We start from the raw sequence: 17862 nt of genomic DNA on the forward strand, positions 1-17862 counted from the left end.
GACAGTGGCACTCCCATAATTTGAGTATTTATGAATATCCTGGGCCATCTGGCAGCTGTACATGGCATTAGGGGAAGCACCTGACCTTTATTTATAGATAGCAGAGACTATCTATAAGTGACATTCCAAAATACAGTGGAGAAAAGGCCATACAAACAGGCACAGCAGTGATCAGAAGAGGGAACAGAGACAGAACAATAACAGTGGCCCCACTGTAGGTCCATGATAGAGATTTGCCTGTAGATTTAATACCTATGTGATGTTCCTGTTAAATAAAGGAGGTGGGTATAGCGCAAAGTCCACACATTTTGGTGATGTGTTTATGTTTCTGCAAATGCTCCCAGTTTCTGAACTAAATTCCATGGCATTTCACCAAATAATCTTAGCTCTGTGTTCCTAGTGGGAAGTGTCAAATTCATTTATTCAATGCAACTGCAACTAAAAAGAGCAAAGCAGCAGAGGAACAACAGCAGAAGTGTTGCAGAAGAGGAGCAGAGCCAGTGGCAGGAAGGAGTAGAAGGAAGCAAAGGCACCTATTAAGCAAAAGACAGGAGCTTGTCACTGAAACTAGGCAGATTGTGACTACTGTGAAAGATTATGCTGGTTTAGGGGTGGGACCAGGAAAAAGAGGACATTCCTCACCAGCAGCTGTAAGTGAAGAGATGCAGGACATGCTGCACAGGTAGCACATGTCACATGTCACTGATCCATGCAGGAACGGAGGAGGACACACAGGACTGACCGTATGTGTTCTATAGCACGAATCCTGTAGGCTGCATTCTGTGCCCAGGGCTCTCCAGGCAATTTAGAGTCCCACAAAGGAAGGAATTAGAGAAGAAAAATAAAGTACCAACTTCATGCTGATGTGAGTTGTTATCTCTTGTGGCAGGTGTGTAGCATCTGTATCTATCAATTATTTGGCATGTGGGTGGCAATTGTGACATTTCAGGAGCTCAGAGTTTAGCTTCTATGAAGCTGGAGGCCAAAGATCAAAATTAGACTCATCTGAGTGGGATAAAGTTCAGCCCTCATCTGATATGAATGTCTTTCTGTAACACCACCTGACAGAGTTAGGAAGTTTGTCCTCGCCATGTTTTCGGGAAGAAATAAGAAATGAAATATTGCTGCAGAGATGGAAAACAAGAACAGGATATTTTGAAGATTTCAGCAATGTGGCAGAGGGCATCTAGATTGAAACTGGAGTCATGCAAAGGGCAGAATCTGAGTTTTGTAAAGGATTTTAAGATTTTTTTTCTTTTAGTGATTTTAAAAGGAAACTGTATAATGAAAATTCTGTATTTTGATATAAGGAAAGTGTGAAGAAAATCTCCCACGTAAGTTCAAATGTACATTTCAACAGAGCCAGAATATGACAAGTATATTGTAATATTCTATAAAGTCTATCACTGAAAAACTGGAATGAAACAAAAAAAATCAAGGTTATTTTCCCCTCCAAAAATGTCAAAACAAGATTATTCACTCTGTATTTATTCTGTAAAGCAAAGTTTCAGAAAAAATCAATGGTTCCATGGAGCATCTGGTTCCCAAGGGAGTGCTCATAATGAAAAAGTGCTCCTGTTGAAGTTTCTCCATACAGCTCTGTCAGCAGCAGATCAATATTCAAGGCTCTGGTGGCACTCAGTGCTTTCTCCATGGAGCCTCCAGACTAAGCCACTCTCTATACAAACGTCTTCCCTTAGGCACTTCCTTACTGCTTGAACCAGCTCTTCTCAGGCAGCTTGGAAAAGGGTTTGTCTATCACTCTTCTAACTTCTCTTTCTTTTTTCCTCCCTCCTTCTCCCCTTCCCGCTCTCCTCCAGGAACCTTCTGCATCATTTCACTGTGCACGTGCGTGGCTGGAATCAACTTTGAGCTCTCCCGTTACCCCCGCTACCTGTACGGACTTCCCGACGACATCAGCCATGGCTATGGCTGGTCCATGTTCTGTGCGTGGGGGGGCCTGGGCCTCACTCTCATCTCTGGCTTCTTCTGCACTCTGGCCCCTTCCGTCCAACCTGTCCCCAGGACCAACTGCCCCAAATCTAGACCTGAGAACGGGACAGTGTGCTAAAACAAATAGCAAACAAATACACACACACACAAAGACATATATATGTATATATATATATATATCTATGTGTATGTATGCCAAGGTATGCCTATACATGCATATATATGTATATATAATTATATATATATAAAATCTCAAATTAATGCCAGTGCCAAGGTAGAGCTGAGTCCAACACGGCACTCACATCTCCACTGGACTCTGTTGCTTCATTCTTTCTCACAGTGATGGGAAAGCTTTTCTCTCACATGGCTCTTCCATCCAACTCTTAACTTCAGCATCATACCTTAGAGGTCAAATGAACCTACAGTTGCACCTACCTACTGCCATTTGGGAGGGGGAACAGGAGATCCATGTGGGGAATCTGGAACCAGAATCTGTACAGGACATGGTGGGGGCAGAGGCGGTGGGGGGATGATGAAAAAAGTGTGTTCGTTGCAGCCAGAAGGGAAAATGTAAACAGCAAGCAAATGAAGCATTTGAGCCAGTTCAACAACATACCTCCTAAAGGCCATTATCAGAAACCGACCCATGTTCTTTTTCTTTCTCAAAACAAAATGACAGAAGTCGTGTCATTGGTTTTGTTGGGTTTTTTCTTCTTAAAACACAGAAAACAAAATGGACAGAATGTGTGAGGAAAAATAGAAAAGCATTTTCTCTTTGCCTGCCAAACTTTAGAGAGAAGCAAACAAGTGAAAATAATAATAATTAATAATAATAAAAATCATCCAAGAAAATAAAACCAGAAAACAATAAAAATCTCCAAGAGAACACCTCAGCGGACTTTCCAACAATGCGGTTTTAATCTTCCAGCTGCCTTACATCCAGGCTTACAACTGAGGCTGAACTGCTAATGTGAATGCAGCAGAAGGCCTTTTGAAAATGCTGTGATACATGTGTGTATAACTTTTTCTTCCCTCTTTATTGATTTTTTTTAACAAAAAGAAAAATTTAAAACATTGAAATGTGATTGTCCACCAAACCATCCATGCTGTGTTTGTGGCCCAAGACTGAGGCACCGCAACGCAGAAGTGTGAGAAAAGCCATCAGGTCTGAGACAGCTCATCTTCTCTGATGGATTTCAGCAGGTTTTATTTTTCATGGAGCTTCTGAAAGTTCAGGATGGTGGATCCAGGGGAAGACTGACCAAGGAGAAGGGAGGTGGGGGGAGACCTGGTAGCTGTTCTTCCCAGGGATTTGATGGAATGGGATTTCATCAAGTCTCTGGTTTGGATGTTTGAGACAACTGAGCAAAAGCCATTATGAAGGAGGAAAAGGGAGCTAATTTCTGTAGAAGATAAGTAAAAGATGCCTCTCATTGTGTTCATGTATGCCAAATAAGACCTTCCCACATCTTGTCTTTGGAAACTGCCCTGATTCAATGGACATCTCCTCTCTCCATCTGGGAGAACTGTGTACAAATGGATGTGAAAGGGTCAGATGCAGAGAACAGAGATTCATTTCCCATGAGTTTAAACATTGTATGGTATAATGTGAATCTGCAAATGGAACTCTCTTTTTTTGGTCTTTCTCTTTTTCCTGCTACTCTTCTTCCTATTGTCTCCTTTTTCCTTCCCTCTGCTCTTCCCATTGTTCAGGTCATAGGTCCCAGAAGAGCTAAACAAATAGCTAAGTCTGGAGAGGGGGGTGAAGACCATTAGAGGAAGAAAAGAATTTTGGCTGTGAGGACAGTGGATCCTTGCAGGATACCAGTGGCTGAGGGGAAGGTAGGGAAGAAGGGCCAAGGGTGTAGCCAAAGGGACTCTGAAGAAGGATGACTGAATTGCCACGTGCAAAAGTGAGGACACCACTAACAAATATGCAGGCAAAGGGAGGGTAAATATGCAGGGCAAAGAAAAAAGATGTCCCTAAAACCAGTCCAACCCAACATGCTCTTTATTCAGGGATAGTACCAGCAATCCTTTCTCACATGATAGCTGCATGATATCAGTCCTCATTAGTCAATAAAAAGTCATCCTCTCCATCTGAAATATCTCATATGGAGAAGGAGCCTGTGCCTGCTGCACAGCAATGCAGACATTAATTTCCAGGTCATGCCATTTACACAGATGGCAAGAAACAATATTACTTGGTTTAAAAATATCCAGCTAACAAATTCTTACACACGTAGTTGTATTACAGTGCTCAAAGAAATGAGGTTGCTGGAGGGCATGTTGGAATAGAGTAGATTTCTTTCATTCTTGCTCAGCTACCTAGCTTTTGTTTTCTGTTGTCTACAGATTCCCCAAACATGCCAATCCAAGATGCTAAGTCAGTGTGTTTCCACTGAAGTGCCATCCCTGTCAACTGAAGTTTCACAATTTCATTTTACATTAGATGTGACCAGAGAAATTACTTATTTGAGTTGAAAATACAAGCCTTTTGAAGAAACTTCCTTTTAAAGCAGATTGTTTTTTTGGTTTTTTTTGGAAAAGTTTTCAAATAGAGTGGTTTTGAAAAGTTTTGAAATCATTTGACTGTGCAAGTGCCTACGTGGTAAGGAGGTTGATGAATTACCATTGAACAGAAGAAGGAAATTTAAAACAAAAACAGCCTTGGAGAGCTAAATGATGGCTGAATGCAGAAAACCAATAACTGGAAGCCAAAAAAGAACTATAAAAATTTGTTCATTTCTTCAAAGCATGAAAAATTTTGGAAAAAAAAACCTTTATTGGTAAGAAATTATTAGGAAAATTACAGCTGTTTAATTAAAACAGCTTTGAATGCAAACTTTCTTTCTCCTCTGCAGTGCTGAATGCGATAGGAAAGGTGTTTCATGTAAATACAGTTATCTGGAATGATACAGGTAAGCCATAGTCACAGAGATACCTATCTGGAGTCCACTGTCAGGCCCTGTGGCAGGCAGAGCAGCTCCTGTGATGATGTACCCTTGGGTGGTCCTTGAATGTTCACAGGGTGTATTCTACAGATACAGTTTTGAAAGAGGTATAGCAGTAAAATTTAAAGAAATTGAAGTAATTTTGCTGCTTGATGATTTTCAAAGGTTTCCTTTTCTTCTGCAGCTGACATAAAACCAGTTTTGCCTTGAAGTATTCTCTGATGGTATTGGTTTACAAGCTGTATATAAGTCTCTGTGTCTGTCTGTGTGTGGCAGTGCTGGAAGAGGGTTATGGTTATTTTTATTAACAACAGAAAAGTGTTGACCCTGAATCTTTGGGCCAGTTCTGTGATTTTCCACTTGCTCTAGCATAGTGTCTGTAAGTCCTGTGTGGCTATGAAGCATCTTAAAATCTATGGGAATGCCTGAAGCAGCAGATGATCATGTCACCTTAATCTCCAGCTGGATTGCCAAAAGAACCATTTGTCCAAACACCAGTTATCTCATCATGGCTTTAAGTAAGGGCAGAACCCCTCTGGGGGATTTTGAATTTCTGCTCCGTGCTTCTCGAAGAACTGGCAAGAGTTCCATGTGCTTCCATAGCCCTGAATGGGGGTCACAGCCCCACCACCCCTTCTGAGTGCTTGGCTTGTCTTTAGAGAGGCTTGATCCAGAACACATCCAGATGCAAATTTGTGATGGTTAGTGTCTCCATCTCTTCTGAGCTGAGGCACTCTCATAGCTACTCTGAGTTTCTGCCTTTCAGGGGAGGTTTTGAAGTATCTTTTTGAACAGAGATTGATTCTTTTTTACTAGTGTGTGGTTTCTTAGTTGGAGGAGCAGCTAATTAGAAATCTCTTACCAGTGATGTCAGCATTAAGGGGCTTGACCCTGTCCCTCAGATCTGCTCTGGCCAAGTGCCTAAGCATGTGCTTTACTTGGAGCATGTGACTAATCCCCTTAAATTTGGTTGACTATTCATATGCTTAAAGTAAAGAATGTGCTTTCTTGGATAACATTCAGCTTCCTGCAGAGTCCAGCCCACACTCTTCTTTTCCCATTCTTCCCCTGTAGATAAGGTGACACTCTGTCCTAGCCTGAGCAACCAGTATGTTCTTGGTCTCCCTTTCTGTGAGGTGGAAATGCAGCATCCATATCTGGCAGGCTCTTTGCCACACATAACCATTCATGTTGCACTTCTGGGACAGCACATCTCTGTGTTCCAGTGCCCACAGAGCCACTGGAGTGCAGTCAGCACAGATACCCTAAAATGCCCATCCTAAGGATGCAGGATGAATTGGCTCAACCCACAGTGATTTGCAGGCTGAGGTTTTCTATGTAGTGACTCACTTGTGTTGTTGCCCTGTGACTGCAAGGAGTCAGCTGCAGGGGTTCTGCTGTCTGTCCCTGCTGGGACACTGTACATCTGAAGGGGATGTGTGGCAGGAGCACACATGCCCTGTATCCTATGTCCTACAGGATAGGTGTCCTATAGGACACCTCCTTCTTCAAGCTAAAGCTGTTTGTGTGTTAAATTTCCTAACCCATATTAGCTGCTTGTATATATCATCAATCCCTTCTTCCTCTCTGCAAACACACAACTGATCTTTCCTCATCTAAATAGTACAGTCCCTCCAGTTCTTTTTCTAGTTGGGCAATTTTTTCTTCTACCCCAGGGACAGTCACAAGTGGATCACAAACCACTAGTGACCAGATCAATTTCTTTGAAATACTGCTTTTGAAAAATCATCATTACTTTTTAAAATATTATTCCAGCTGCAATAACAAATGAAAGGGAAAAAAAACCATCCTGAGTCGTCTAAAGAGAGGATCCTCATCCTCCCAGGAGTGAATTGTGAGAGTGCAGGTATTCTGCTTTCCTGTGGATGCAAGTAATTTGGGACCATTTTTAGCTATGGCATGTTAGCTGTGCAGTTCAATGAATGGTGAAGAAAGCAAAGTTGGTGAAGGAGGGAATTGATGTGCAAGGGTTATTTTAGATTTCCAAGCATTCCTGGAAGACTGTGTCTTCATGGCTGTCCATTTACTCACTGTGCAGCGCCTCTGAATCAGGCTCATCCCTGGAGCCCCACGGATAAGCAGAGCTCAGAAGAAAATCACTGTAATCTGTCCTTAATTCTTGAGCACCACGCTAACTGCCAGCAGCGAAATGGAGGGAAAATAATATGTTGCCAAGTATAGCTTAAATAAAGACATTCATTATTCGGGCTCTTTCTTCTCTGTGTCTCTACTTAGGCCTAGAAGGGCTACAGGAGTGCTCAGGCACATTCACACGCTCCACCACTGCATTTCTTGCCCCCAGGTTTCCCACACCTTCATGGTCCAAACCGCTGTGCTCATCCAGCCAGCAAGGGAAGACTCATGGTGAAAAACTGAGACAGCTCTGAATGATTGCCAGGTACCAATGACAGACAAAGAGTAAAAAGTGGGCATGAAACACAAACAGCATGTAAAGATTAGTGACAGATGAATTTCTAAGGTAGGAAATGAAGTTCAAAAAAGCCTAAAGTTTGATTACTAACTCCAGGCCAGATCCATAAAATCTTGATTCTGCCAGTCTAAGGTGAAAACTCAAAAACCATGACTTAGCTCAAAATGTACAGTCCACTTTTTCCATTCATAGCCAGGAATATAATGCAACTATTCCATAGTCTGTTGAGGTTCACAGAAAGCTCAGATGCCTTAGAAAATATTTTAGTTCTGTCTTGGTTAACACCAAAAATGAAATGTGTGCTTATACACCCACAATATCTATTCTTTGGCTTTAGAAAGAAAGTCATCAGATGCTACCTCCCCTCCCTCCCTGACATCCCCCCAGTTCAACTTAGGGTTTCCATCCTGTATGTCCCACTAACACCCCAATCATAGAGCCTTCTTCAGAGCCATAATTATTAATTGTAACGTTTTGACAAGTACTGCTGGTGCCAGGGGGCTCTATCAAGCTTCATGTTGACATCAGTTGGAGATCAGGAGCCTGATACAGTGATGTCAATTTAATTGCATTAGGCCTTGCACAAGTTTAGGATTTAACTTGAGAAAGAATCTGGATGATTGCCTCAATATAGGCCACAAGAGGGAAATGAAATTCTGGTCACCTCTAGTAAAGCACTCTAGAATCACAGATCAATTGTCCTTCCCTTGTTCAGGGAAGATTTTCAATGAAAATATCATTCTCAGATAGGCTATCTCCAGGGAAGAGTGGGAGAGTGAAAAAAAGGAGACCCAACAGCAGTTGCTTCAAAATTGGTAGAACTCTCTGAGGATAATCCAATATCACCCTCAGCATCAGCAGCAGGAAATGTCATTTCTAGTCCTTCTAGGACTGCACTTTTATGATCTTCCTTCACTGATTAACACTCCTGCACAGTGGCAAAAAGTCAAAAAGTTACTTCCAAAATTTTCTTGCATAGGGTGTGTACACATGGGCACCCTCACTCCCTTCTTTCCTTAAACACACACATGTGCACATCCCACATGATGTGGATGCCAGGAACCTGTAAAAGTGTCCTATATAGAGAGAAAATACATAGCAAAATGCAGCATAATTGTTCTCTGTTCTTTTACACTGAACTCAGGAGTTGCAATGCAATTCAGATGCCATCTGTGTCTCTTTTAGGTTGTGTATGCTGATCACATGCAAAATCTCTGCTGGAGATGCATGAGGAAGCACAATACAAATAAATTTGATATTTTCCATCAAAAAGTATTTGGATATTTAAAGAAGAGATGCCAATGTATCTCCCCCAAATCAGAAATGTTTGTGATCCCCTAGTGTAACAATCCCACTGTGCCAAGAGCCAGAGCCACGGTAGGACACCCCTGTGCCTGCAGAGGGCTTGTGTAGGCTGCTGGCAACAGGAAGGCTGTGGGTAAAGATGCTGGGCACAGCAGGGAGCTTCATATCCCGTGGGACTGAGCCCTACCTGTGGCAGCAGGACACAGGAATATCTCTGTAAAGGCAATTCCTTCAAGTGGCCTTGTAACTCGCCAGTGGGTCAGAAATACTCAGGCAGCAACAGTGATTCTGCAGTAGGTGAGATAAAGAGTAAAGCCTTCAAAAACCTGTGGGTTTTGCTCCAGTTTCAAAATGATGTAGACTCCAAGGAGTATGAATCAGTCATGGATTAGTCTCCTGGGGCCAGATACACGAAACAGCTTCAGCATCCAGTTCCTCTTTAGACAGTGAATAAAGCACTAAATGCTTTTGGTGCCTAATATTTTTTTTAAAAAACGCATACGGTTCTAATTTGCTTAAGCTCTCATGATGTTTCATCTCAAAAATAGTTTTCTTCTGGCTGTAAAGCATAAGACTGTATTTTTTCTACAAAGAGTTATTCATTAACAATATAGATCATAAGAAAAAGGTTCAAGTAATCAGAACAACAAAAAGTGCAGCCTTAGACTATTCAGCTAGAGTGTACTGAATTATTTATAACTCCTGGGCACCTACAGCAATCACAAATATCTAATTTAAACTGTTACTATTTTTACTTGGCAATTTCCATCACTTAGAGTGTTTATATCTATGTATTTGCAGTTTGATCTTTTGCAGGACAAATTTCCCCTACTTACACAGAAAAGCATATTTGGGAACTTTGGAGGTATTTTTTCTGCAGTAACTTTAATTATTTTAAAGCATTTTGGGGCTAAGTGTGATAGACTACAACTTTCAAAACTCTAAACTGTATCTAAAATGAGCTTGAACTTTCAGTTCTTTCTCAAATTAAATTCTCTTTGATTACAGGTCATTGAGATCAAGGAGAAATTTGTTTAATTAGTAGATGTAACACTGGGTCCTATTTATATGTATATGTGATGAGGGGACTTAGGTAAGGGGGTTGCACTTCTATGTCAGCCTACTTAAGGATCTTTTGCATAGATATAGGAAATGTCACTGCTAAGTCACTCCAACTTTCTATCAATCTCTTTTTGTAAAAAACAACCATTCTACTTGTGTGTGGCTGGAATAAAGCATTATTAAATCAAGCCCATAGGCTGACACGCATACACTTGTATATATGTGTATATTTGTATATATATTTGTAAATTTATGAAAAATGTATCTTCATGATTGCCTGAAATAACCTGAGGTTGATGTACAGAATTTCAGGCAAAGGACTGTTTCTTTTTCACAATCCTCACGTATCTCAGATTTAAACCAAAACAAACTAAAAGTACTATTTCCCAGGAAAATCCTCATTTTGCCATTACACCAGTTGAGGAGGGGTACCACACTTAAAGTCAGCAGCACACACATCTACACACGTACATCCAGTCAAAGGACTGGGTCTCAAGGGCTTTTTTAAGGAAATGGAATGGACTGAAAAAGCAATGGTAGAATTTCTGTTCAGCACTAGCTCTCTCAATTGATTCTCTTGTCCTTTATTAGGAGGCCCTTTCTAGAGATGCTGTTCTTCTCTTTAGGTGTATGTTTGGGAGGAGCACCTTTGTGTGTGACACTGAGCCACCAAAAGGCCAGGATTCCCTGACCCACTCTTGTCCCCATTAACCTTAGACACTGCACTGAGTTCATGATGTTAATGTGGGCCCATCTCCCTTGGCTTCTTGTACAGGTAGTGAAGAGAGACAGCTGCTTACAGCAAAACTGACATCTAAGCTTTAGTAGCTCCTCCTTGCTTCATGCAATGACCACTCACCTATCTTGAGTCTTGAGTGATCTCAAGATCTTAAAAGATCTTAAATCCTGGTGAGATGAATCAGGTACCTAGTGCAGGAGAGCATCCATATGGAGATAGCTGTGCCTGTGTGCTTCAGGTGCATGACCTGGGCTCATCTGTCAAACACAGGTTTTAATTTGGAAAGCCTGTTGGAACAAAACAAGATGTTCACAAGAGCCTTCCCCTCTCAAACTGCAATGTGAGTGCAAAGGATAGAGCTTGTCTGAACCCCTGGAAATAGCATTTGGGGTGAGTGCCTTGTGGTGGCCTCCAGGCACAGATGACTGGGTGGTCCCAGTGCTGGAGGTCAGAGGTCTTTGGTCTGAACTCTTCACCTTTCTCTGCCAGTCCTGGGCATTGCTGAAGCAGTTCAAAGAGTGAATTTACATCTTAAACCTTTTGAACAGCTGAGCTGAGCTGTTCAAAGGTTACTTTTCTTGCTTTATTTCCAAACTGGCCTGAAAAAGTCATCTAGCTGGTAGTGATAATTAAAGACTTCTCTTCCAAGATACAGTCTGGGTAGCTTCATTTTCTTTTTTTTTTCAGTGTTAATAACTGCTTTACAAACAGCTTACATGGATATTAAAGAGATTGCAATTTCATCCCCTATTTTTGGGATTATAGTTGTCCTCAGAAAAAAACTGAGGACTCAACAAAAAGATGAACTGTGGCTGTATAATTCAGAAAGCTGCTCTGACAAGGCTGAACGTACATCTCCATCTCATGGTGAGAGTCTCTCAGAGCCAAACTTGGAATTGCATATTGATAGTGAGTCTATCTAGAATGACCAGAAATTTAATTTAGCATTAGAACGTTGGAAGTCTTGCATAGTCTCATATATTACCTGAATAAACCAAACACAGTGAGAGGAGTGGGAAAATTAAACTGCTTTCTGAAAACTCTAAGGTTAAGTGAACTTTGGATCTTGTGCCAATATATGGTCACTACTATTTGTTTGTACAGCTAAATTTAAGTCAGTGACTTGACAATCTTCACCTATTTCTAAGAACAACTTTATTTTTAAAAATACTGTTAAGGTTTTGACAAGAGGGACTTCAGAGAACTGTAAAATTAAGATTTAATACTGTGTACTAGTACTGAAGGAAAGACTTTAGTTAGAAAATGGAAGATAAAGCTGAGTTCCAGGGATGAAATGTTATTTTTCAGCATGGTACTACCTTGCCCAAGCTGTAGTGTATCATCCTGACGTTCTTCTCCTGTTCTCCATTTCCCTGTTTTGAGAAGTAAGATATATATCTCTGTCTCCCTCTCTTCCTTTTCCTCCCTGTGTGTGAGAATACAGACATGCTTCCTGTAAAGACATTTTTCTCTAAATTTCATTCCATACCAGCTCTTGCATATGTGACTGTTTTGTTGTTTGAGATGTCTGTGAAAAAGAAATAAAGGCTTTAAGAGTGAACTTTGGAAATGAGGAGAAGCTTGAGAATATATCAAATTTAAGGATTCAGCACCATTTTCTGCAAGATTTTTCAGAATTTTCCTAAATTCTCATCATCACTCTCCTGCCCTCCCTCTCTGTGAGAGGGATGAGGAAGATACTGGGATGTGGGACTCTCAAAGGTTCCTTTTTAAATTGTTGACTCACTATGTCCCACAAGGATTTTGCAGGTTTTTCAGAGTTTTAGTGTCAAAGAAAACCTCCTTTTAAAAGGTGATAAAGTCAATGCACAAGATTACATGGGAGGAGGTTCTAAGGGGTGACTCCATACCAGTTTATCTTTGTTTCCCATTCTTTATGACAGTCCTGCTTGCCCAGCCATGCACATTCACCTCTCTTCTGGGTTTGTTTTGCCAAGGTTTGCCAAGAGGGGCCTGCCTGACCTCTCACCCCCATGATGCACTTGGATAACTTTCCACTTTCTCTCAAAAAACCCTGTCTCACCTCCTAATGAAAGCTATAACCACTCCTGTGACTCTGCCACATGGAGTGAATGCCCAGGCTCCATGGGACAGAGCAATGCCTGGCACTGAGGCGATCCCGGGGGAAAGGAAGAAGAATGGGTGGAGCACTCAGGCCATCAGAGCTTCAGTGTCACCTTCCCCTGCAAGCTCTCCTGCTGCCCACGAACCTCTCAGCCAGTTCAGCACGAGGGTCTGACTCTCACTTTCCCCCTTGTGCCCATGGGAATTGTGTGTGGATGTGCAAAACACTCCTGTGTGAGGGCACAAGCGTTGGCTACACGGGGCAGGGAGAAACCAGACCCACTGGACTCCCCACCATCCACTGCAGGTGCATCTCATGAAGGTACTTGCTCTTCAGGATTTCTTCTGCCCCAAGTAATATTCAGCTAACCACATGATGCCACACTGGCCAAAAGTTTTTGAAGGATTTCCCTTTCTTGACTTTCTCATTGGTCCTTTTTTCCTTATGATTTTTTTTCTTCCTCAGAAGAAATGAAGCAATTCCCATAATCATCTTTTGATGATGATAAAAGTTGCATCATCACTGTTTCTAATTGACAGTTTGGGAGGCTTAAGATAATAATTCACTTAAATGCCTGCAAATTGAAGCATGTCAGCACTTTCCTAGGACATTCCCAAGTGAAATAATATGACTGGTACAAGACATTTGTCATCTTGGCCAGCTGTTTATGTTTTTTCTAAGTGCAGTACACACACATCCAAGCTGGATTTAGAAAGACCTAGAATGCCACAATACTCAGGCATATTTAGAAAAATGCAGCAATATATCACATTTATCTGGCATATTTTCTCTATAGAAAATTTTACAAGTATGAGTCCCATCAGACCTGTCTGAGTCAGGTGGTATTATAGACATATTGGAGATGGAAAGTCAAAAGCCTGGGAAAAGACCTTCTATTTAGTGGTTTGATGCCCCCTCACAAGTTCTACCAGCTTTTCAGCACTTTTGAAAATCCAGACTGTAGCTGGGTTTACTCAAATCTGCAGTGGCTGTAAATGTGAAAGCCAGGATTAGGACACTCAGGATCCTGATTTCTTCAGAGCACTGCTACAGAGCTTTGATCCCACAAAGCACTTGCCTAATTTCAAGCATACATTTCGCATTAACGATGCTATTGTCATGCTTAAAGCTAGGCACATGCCTAAGTGTGCTTTGCTAGACCGGGGATTACATTGAAATATATAAAACTTCAACATATTATGAAAAGTCCAAAACCATGTCCATTTCTGATTATGGTTTGGGCATTGTAAAGGATATTTGAACTGTGTATGCAGCTGCTCAACCAAATGGAGCACTTTTTACCCAATACACAGAGAGTTTTATGACTTTTGGGTAGTAACATCCAGTTGTCAGAAGTAATAGAGAACAACATGTCCTGGGAGGTTGGGACCTCTGTGCTGCTGTAAGAGGCAAAGTGGCTCCTGTGGCCATCGGTGCTAACAATACATCAACAACCAGTGACTATTTTGTTAGGTTGTTCTGGTGAGATGTGAGTGTGGTGGCTAATTTCATAAGTAATGTGACATCAAGTGTATTGTACTTTTCCATTTCTTCCTGTAATCTGTGGCAGAAGAGGTGAACAGAATTTGTTTAAACATGAAACACCCCTAATTTTCTTGTTCTGTTAATCCAAGGTGCTAATCTGCAGACACATGGGTGTTGGTGTACGTGCATCAGTGTTTGCAGGATTGTGGTCCCGAAGGAACATTTCAGTGGCAGGGCTGAGATAAGGGAACTAATAGGGAAAAGGAACAAACCCCTATAAATTTGAAAGACAGGAGTTGCAGAAAGTGTCACATGACTTTGCTGAAAAACTGGTTAAAATCTTACAATTTCCATTTTCTTTTGATTTGTTTTGGTTTTATTCAGATTGGCACAGAATACTGTATTTCCATCGATTAAAATCTTGTCTGGTAACTAACTAAACAACTTGTTCATGGAAAATTAAAAAAATAAATAAGTAAACTGTCAGTTGTGGAATGTAAACTGATTAAACAAATAAAAAAAAAATCATGTTGTGTGTTTTAAGAGGTTGAGTCTACTTGTGTCAGGAGCGGGACTGGACATCTCTCACCATCCTCATCCTCAGAGAAGAATGAGGGACAAAGAGCAAAACTGGGAGGTGGGTGGTCTCTGAGTTATGGGGTACTGGAAATGCTCTTTGAAAGCTAACGATAATAAAAATTAGATGGCTTCTGATCAGAATCACTGTACAAAACATTACAAACACAAGCAGGATCTCAATGTCACTGTTTATGAGTAGGTTTTCTGTCTGTCATAGAAGGGATTGATTCCTGTTGGAACCTTGATGTTAGAGTACTGCATGTACTCAAACACCATTAATCTCATTTTGGAACCACTTAATGCGTTGAAGTCTTTGATTTAATTGAAATGCATAGAGGCATCAGAGTAGTTTAGCTCCCACCTTCCCCCAGCAAATAAACAACTAAAACTGAATATGGATTGGAGCCTGTCAAGTTTCCAGTGCTCAGCTGCATGGGCTTCAGGAAACGCTGCTCTGATATTAGTGCTTCCTCACTGCACTTGTATCCTCAGGCTGACAACAATGCAGCAGGCAACAATGCAGCAGACAATCATGCAGCAGACACACATTTTCTGTAGGGCTTGGAGTGTGCAGCCAGAGTCGGGCTGCAGGCATCCCAGGCTGAACACCCAATGTTCAGGGTATTCATAAAAGGTATCAAAACTACCTAAGATGTATAAAAAAGAAATTAAAAGAAGTAGACAAAAGTGCTTGCAACTGTCCTAGCAGAATAAGAGCAAAAGAGAGAATCAAAGAGAAAAACACAAATAGTATTTTTTTAAATTAACTGGAACAAAACTATGAAACAAAATAATGGCAAGGTGTTTTTAGACATGATAATTTTGTTGGTTATGGTGTTAAATTTAAAATGTAAAATTTTCTGTATTGACTCTTTTTACCTGATTGAGGCATTGTACCTATAAAGACCTTACAGTCAAAAATAAGAAGGCACCTGATGGTTTTTCCCAAGCTGACTGTTTTTCTCATGACAGACTATGGGTTGTAGCAAAACAAAGAATCTCTTGCAGTTTTCAGGACGGAGTCCCTCCTGCCCCCAAAGAGGTCCTGTCTAAAACACCAGTGGTAGTAAGGAACCGTATGAAGAATCAGAATGGAGAAGTGTACAAGACAATTCTCTGTCAAAAACCCCATCAGCACTGGTGTAAATTCCTTGACCTCTTCCCTGGCACTAATGGCTGAGGAAGGGAGAAATCTTGGTGATATACTATACACAAAACTCCAAGAATGTGCCTATTTTTGCCATGTTTCAAGACAACCCACTTGTGTTACCAGTGCTTATGACCTGCCTGCTGCTGCAAATAAAAACTGTGGGGCGAAGCAAAGAGCAGGAGCAGGGAAGAGCTGGCTGGGGATGCAGAAGCTGGCAACCCCCCCGCAAAGCTAATGAAGGGAACAGAGTGGCATATTCAGCACCACAAGGTTTCAAAACCTTTTTGGATGAAGCTTCTCCTCTCCTTGTCTACCCCTGCCCCCAGGCACAGCCGCCCGCCCAGCCATCCTCACCTGCTCAGTGCCATCCTCACCTGCTCAGTGCCACTGCTCACGTTTAGCAGCGATGCCATGGCAGGGCTGCTCGGCTCTTTGCTCCCTGCCATCAGCAGGGGAAATGTGATTCATCCGTGCTAAAAAAAGAAGGCTGCAGAGCCTGCTTTGTGGCGAGGGAGAAAGCAGGTGCCCTCTCCTGTGGCAGGGACGGCATGGAAAGCCTCAGGAGCGTGGCTGCAGGGACAGAGGGCTCAGCTGCTCAGCGCTCCTGCAGGGAAGGGGGAAGAAGAACATGAACTTCAAAAACCAGCTGGTCCTTGAAGGTTGAGCCGGACATGCTGTCATGGAAGGGCTTGCATTTAGGAAAGAAAATGGCCTGACTTCAAGAAAGATTTATGCATGAGTCCAGGTTTATATTAGCCACATGAGGGCTGAATTTTAAGCCCACCTTGCGTTGTTGTTCCCTGCAGTGCCCAAGCTGCCCAGCCCTGCTGCTGCCAGGTGCTCTCCAGGCTGCTGCTCATGTCTTGGGCTCTGGCTCTTGGGAATGAGAGGATACATGAGAGCCATGGGGTCACACAGAATCCTGCAACGCAGCTAGATAAAGCAGACACAAGAGAAGGGAAAACTCATTAACTGCTGTTCACCCCGGAGGAAATGAGCAGAGTGATTTCAATAACCCAGTATCACACAAGCCACCCATGGAAGAGCATGGGTTTGCTGTGCCCTTGTCTCAGTCAGGAAGGCAGGGACTGAGGCTGTCATACACAGACACTGCCCCCCCACAATTCTGGGCACCTGGACTTGGCAGCTCAGTTTGGGAAGGATAGCAGGAGCACTCATCTCTTGTGGTCCAGCTCCTGTTTTGAATTAGCATCATCTAATTCAACATTCCAGCCAGTCATGAAGGGAAAAAAACCTACAGAATTAGGAAGGAAAATAATGCAAATTTTGAGAATTAGGTTTAGAAGAAAGTAATCTTTTCAGCTTCATCTGCGACACAGTGGGGCCTCAGCAGATTGAACAGAGGGACAGGCAGCAACAGCTCCAGTTCTTCATAGCAGAGAAATCACCCGCTGTGTTCCTGAGGAGCACCCCAAAGTTCAACTTCCCCTTTGCTTTAAGTATCTGCTGATGTTTTGTGCCCACCCAGGAGTGAGGACTCCCTCACCAGAATGCAAGCACTGTGTTTCAGAGGCAGGATAATCTCACGGTGACCATTCTTGTCAGACACACATGATAACTGCAGCACACTGGGGCTGCATGGGGTGAGGATGCTGGTAATGAAATGCTTTCATAGCTCGACACTCATTATTCTGTTACATTATCGGGCTCTTACCCAGGGGCCCTCTAAACAGTCACGGCTGAGCTCCTTTCCTGCAGAGACCAAAATCAGACCACCTAACAAGCTACATTTACTAAAATTTTTGCTCCCTCCCTGGTCAGAGGGAGCACGGTCTTGTACATTTGCATGAGACAGAAGTGGAAGAACTACAAGAGCTCAGCTCTGATCTTATCAGCTAATTCACATCAAACAAAGCAGTGAGCCTGTGGCCAGCCAGAAGTGACAGAGGCTGCTGCCATCCCAGAGCTCACCATGCAGGTCCCTGACTTGCCCCAGTGTCCCCAGCATGCCTCAAACACAGCATCCCTCAAACACAGCATCCCTGCTACCCTGCATCTGCTACTCACTTGCAAATACTGACCACAGACCGCTTCTTTGTAAGAAACTGCACTTTTCCTTTGACTGTTTAACTCCCT

At 42.3% G+C, this 17862-nt stretch overlaps 1 protein-coding gene across 1 annotated transcript in view; it reads left to right on the forward strand.

Moving 5' to 3' along the window:
• The window catches only part of TMEM178B (transmembrane protein 178B), a 218055-nt gene extending 206020 nt beyond the window's left edge, over positions 1-12035 (forward strand). The window contains exon 4 of the mRNA XM_021552032.3: positions 1821-12035. Coding sequence (XP_021407707.1) covers positions 1821-2071 — 251 coding nt within the window. The 3' untranslated portion in view covers positions 2072-12035. The remainder of the gene's footprint in view (positions 1-1820) is intronic.
• Positions 12036-17862: the final 5827 nt, after the last annotated feature.

Source organism: Lonchura striata, chromosome 5 (genome assembly GCF_046129695.1).
Source record: "Lonchura striata isolate bLonStr1 chromosome 5, bLonStr1.mat, whole genome shotgun sequence".
Classification (NCBI taxonomy): Eukaryota; Metazoa; Chordata; class Aves; order Passeriformes; family Estrildidae; genus Lonchura; species Lonchura striata.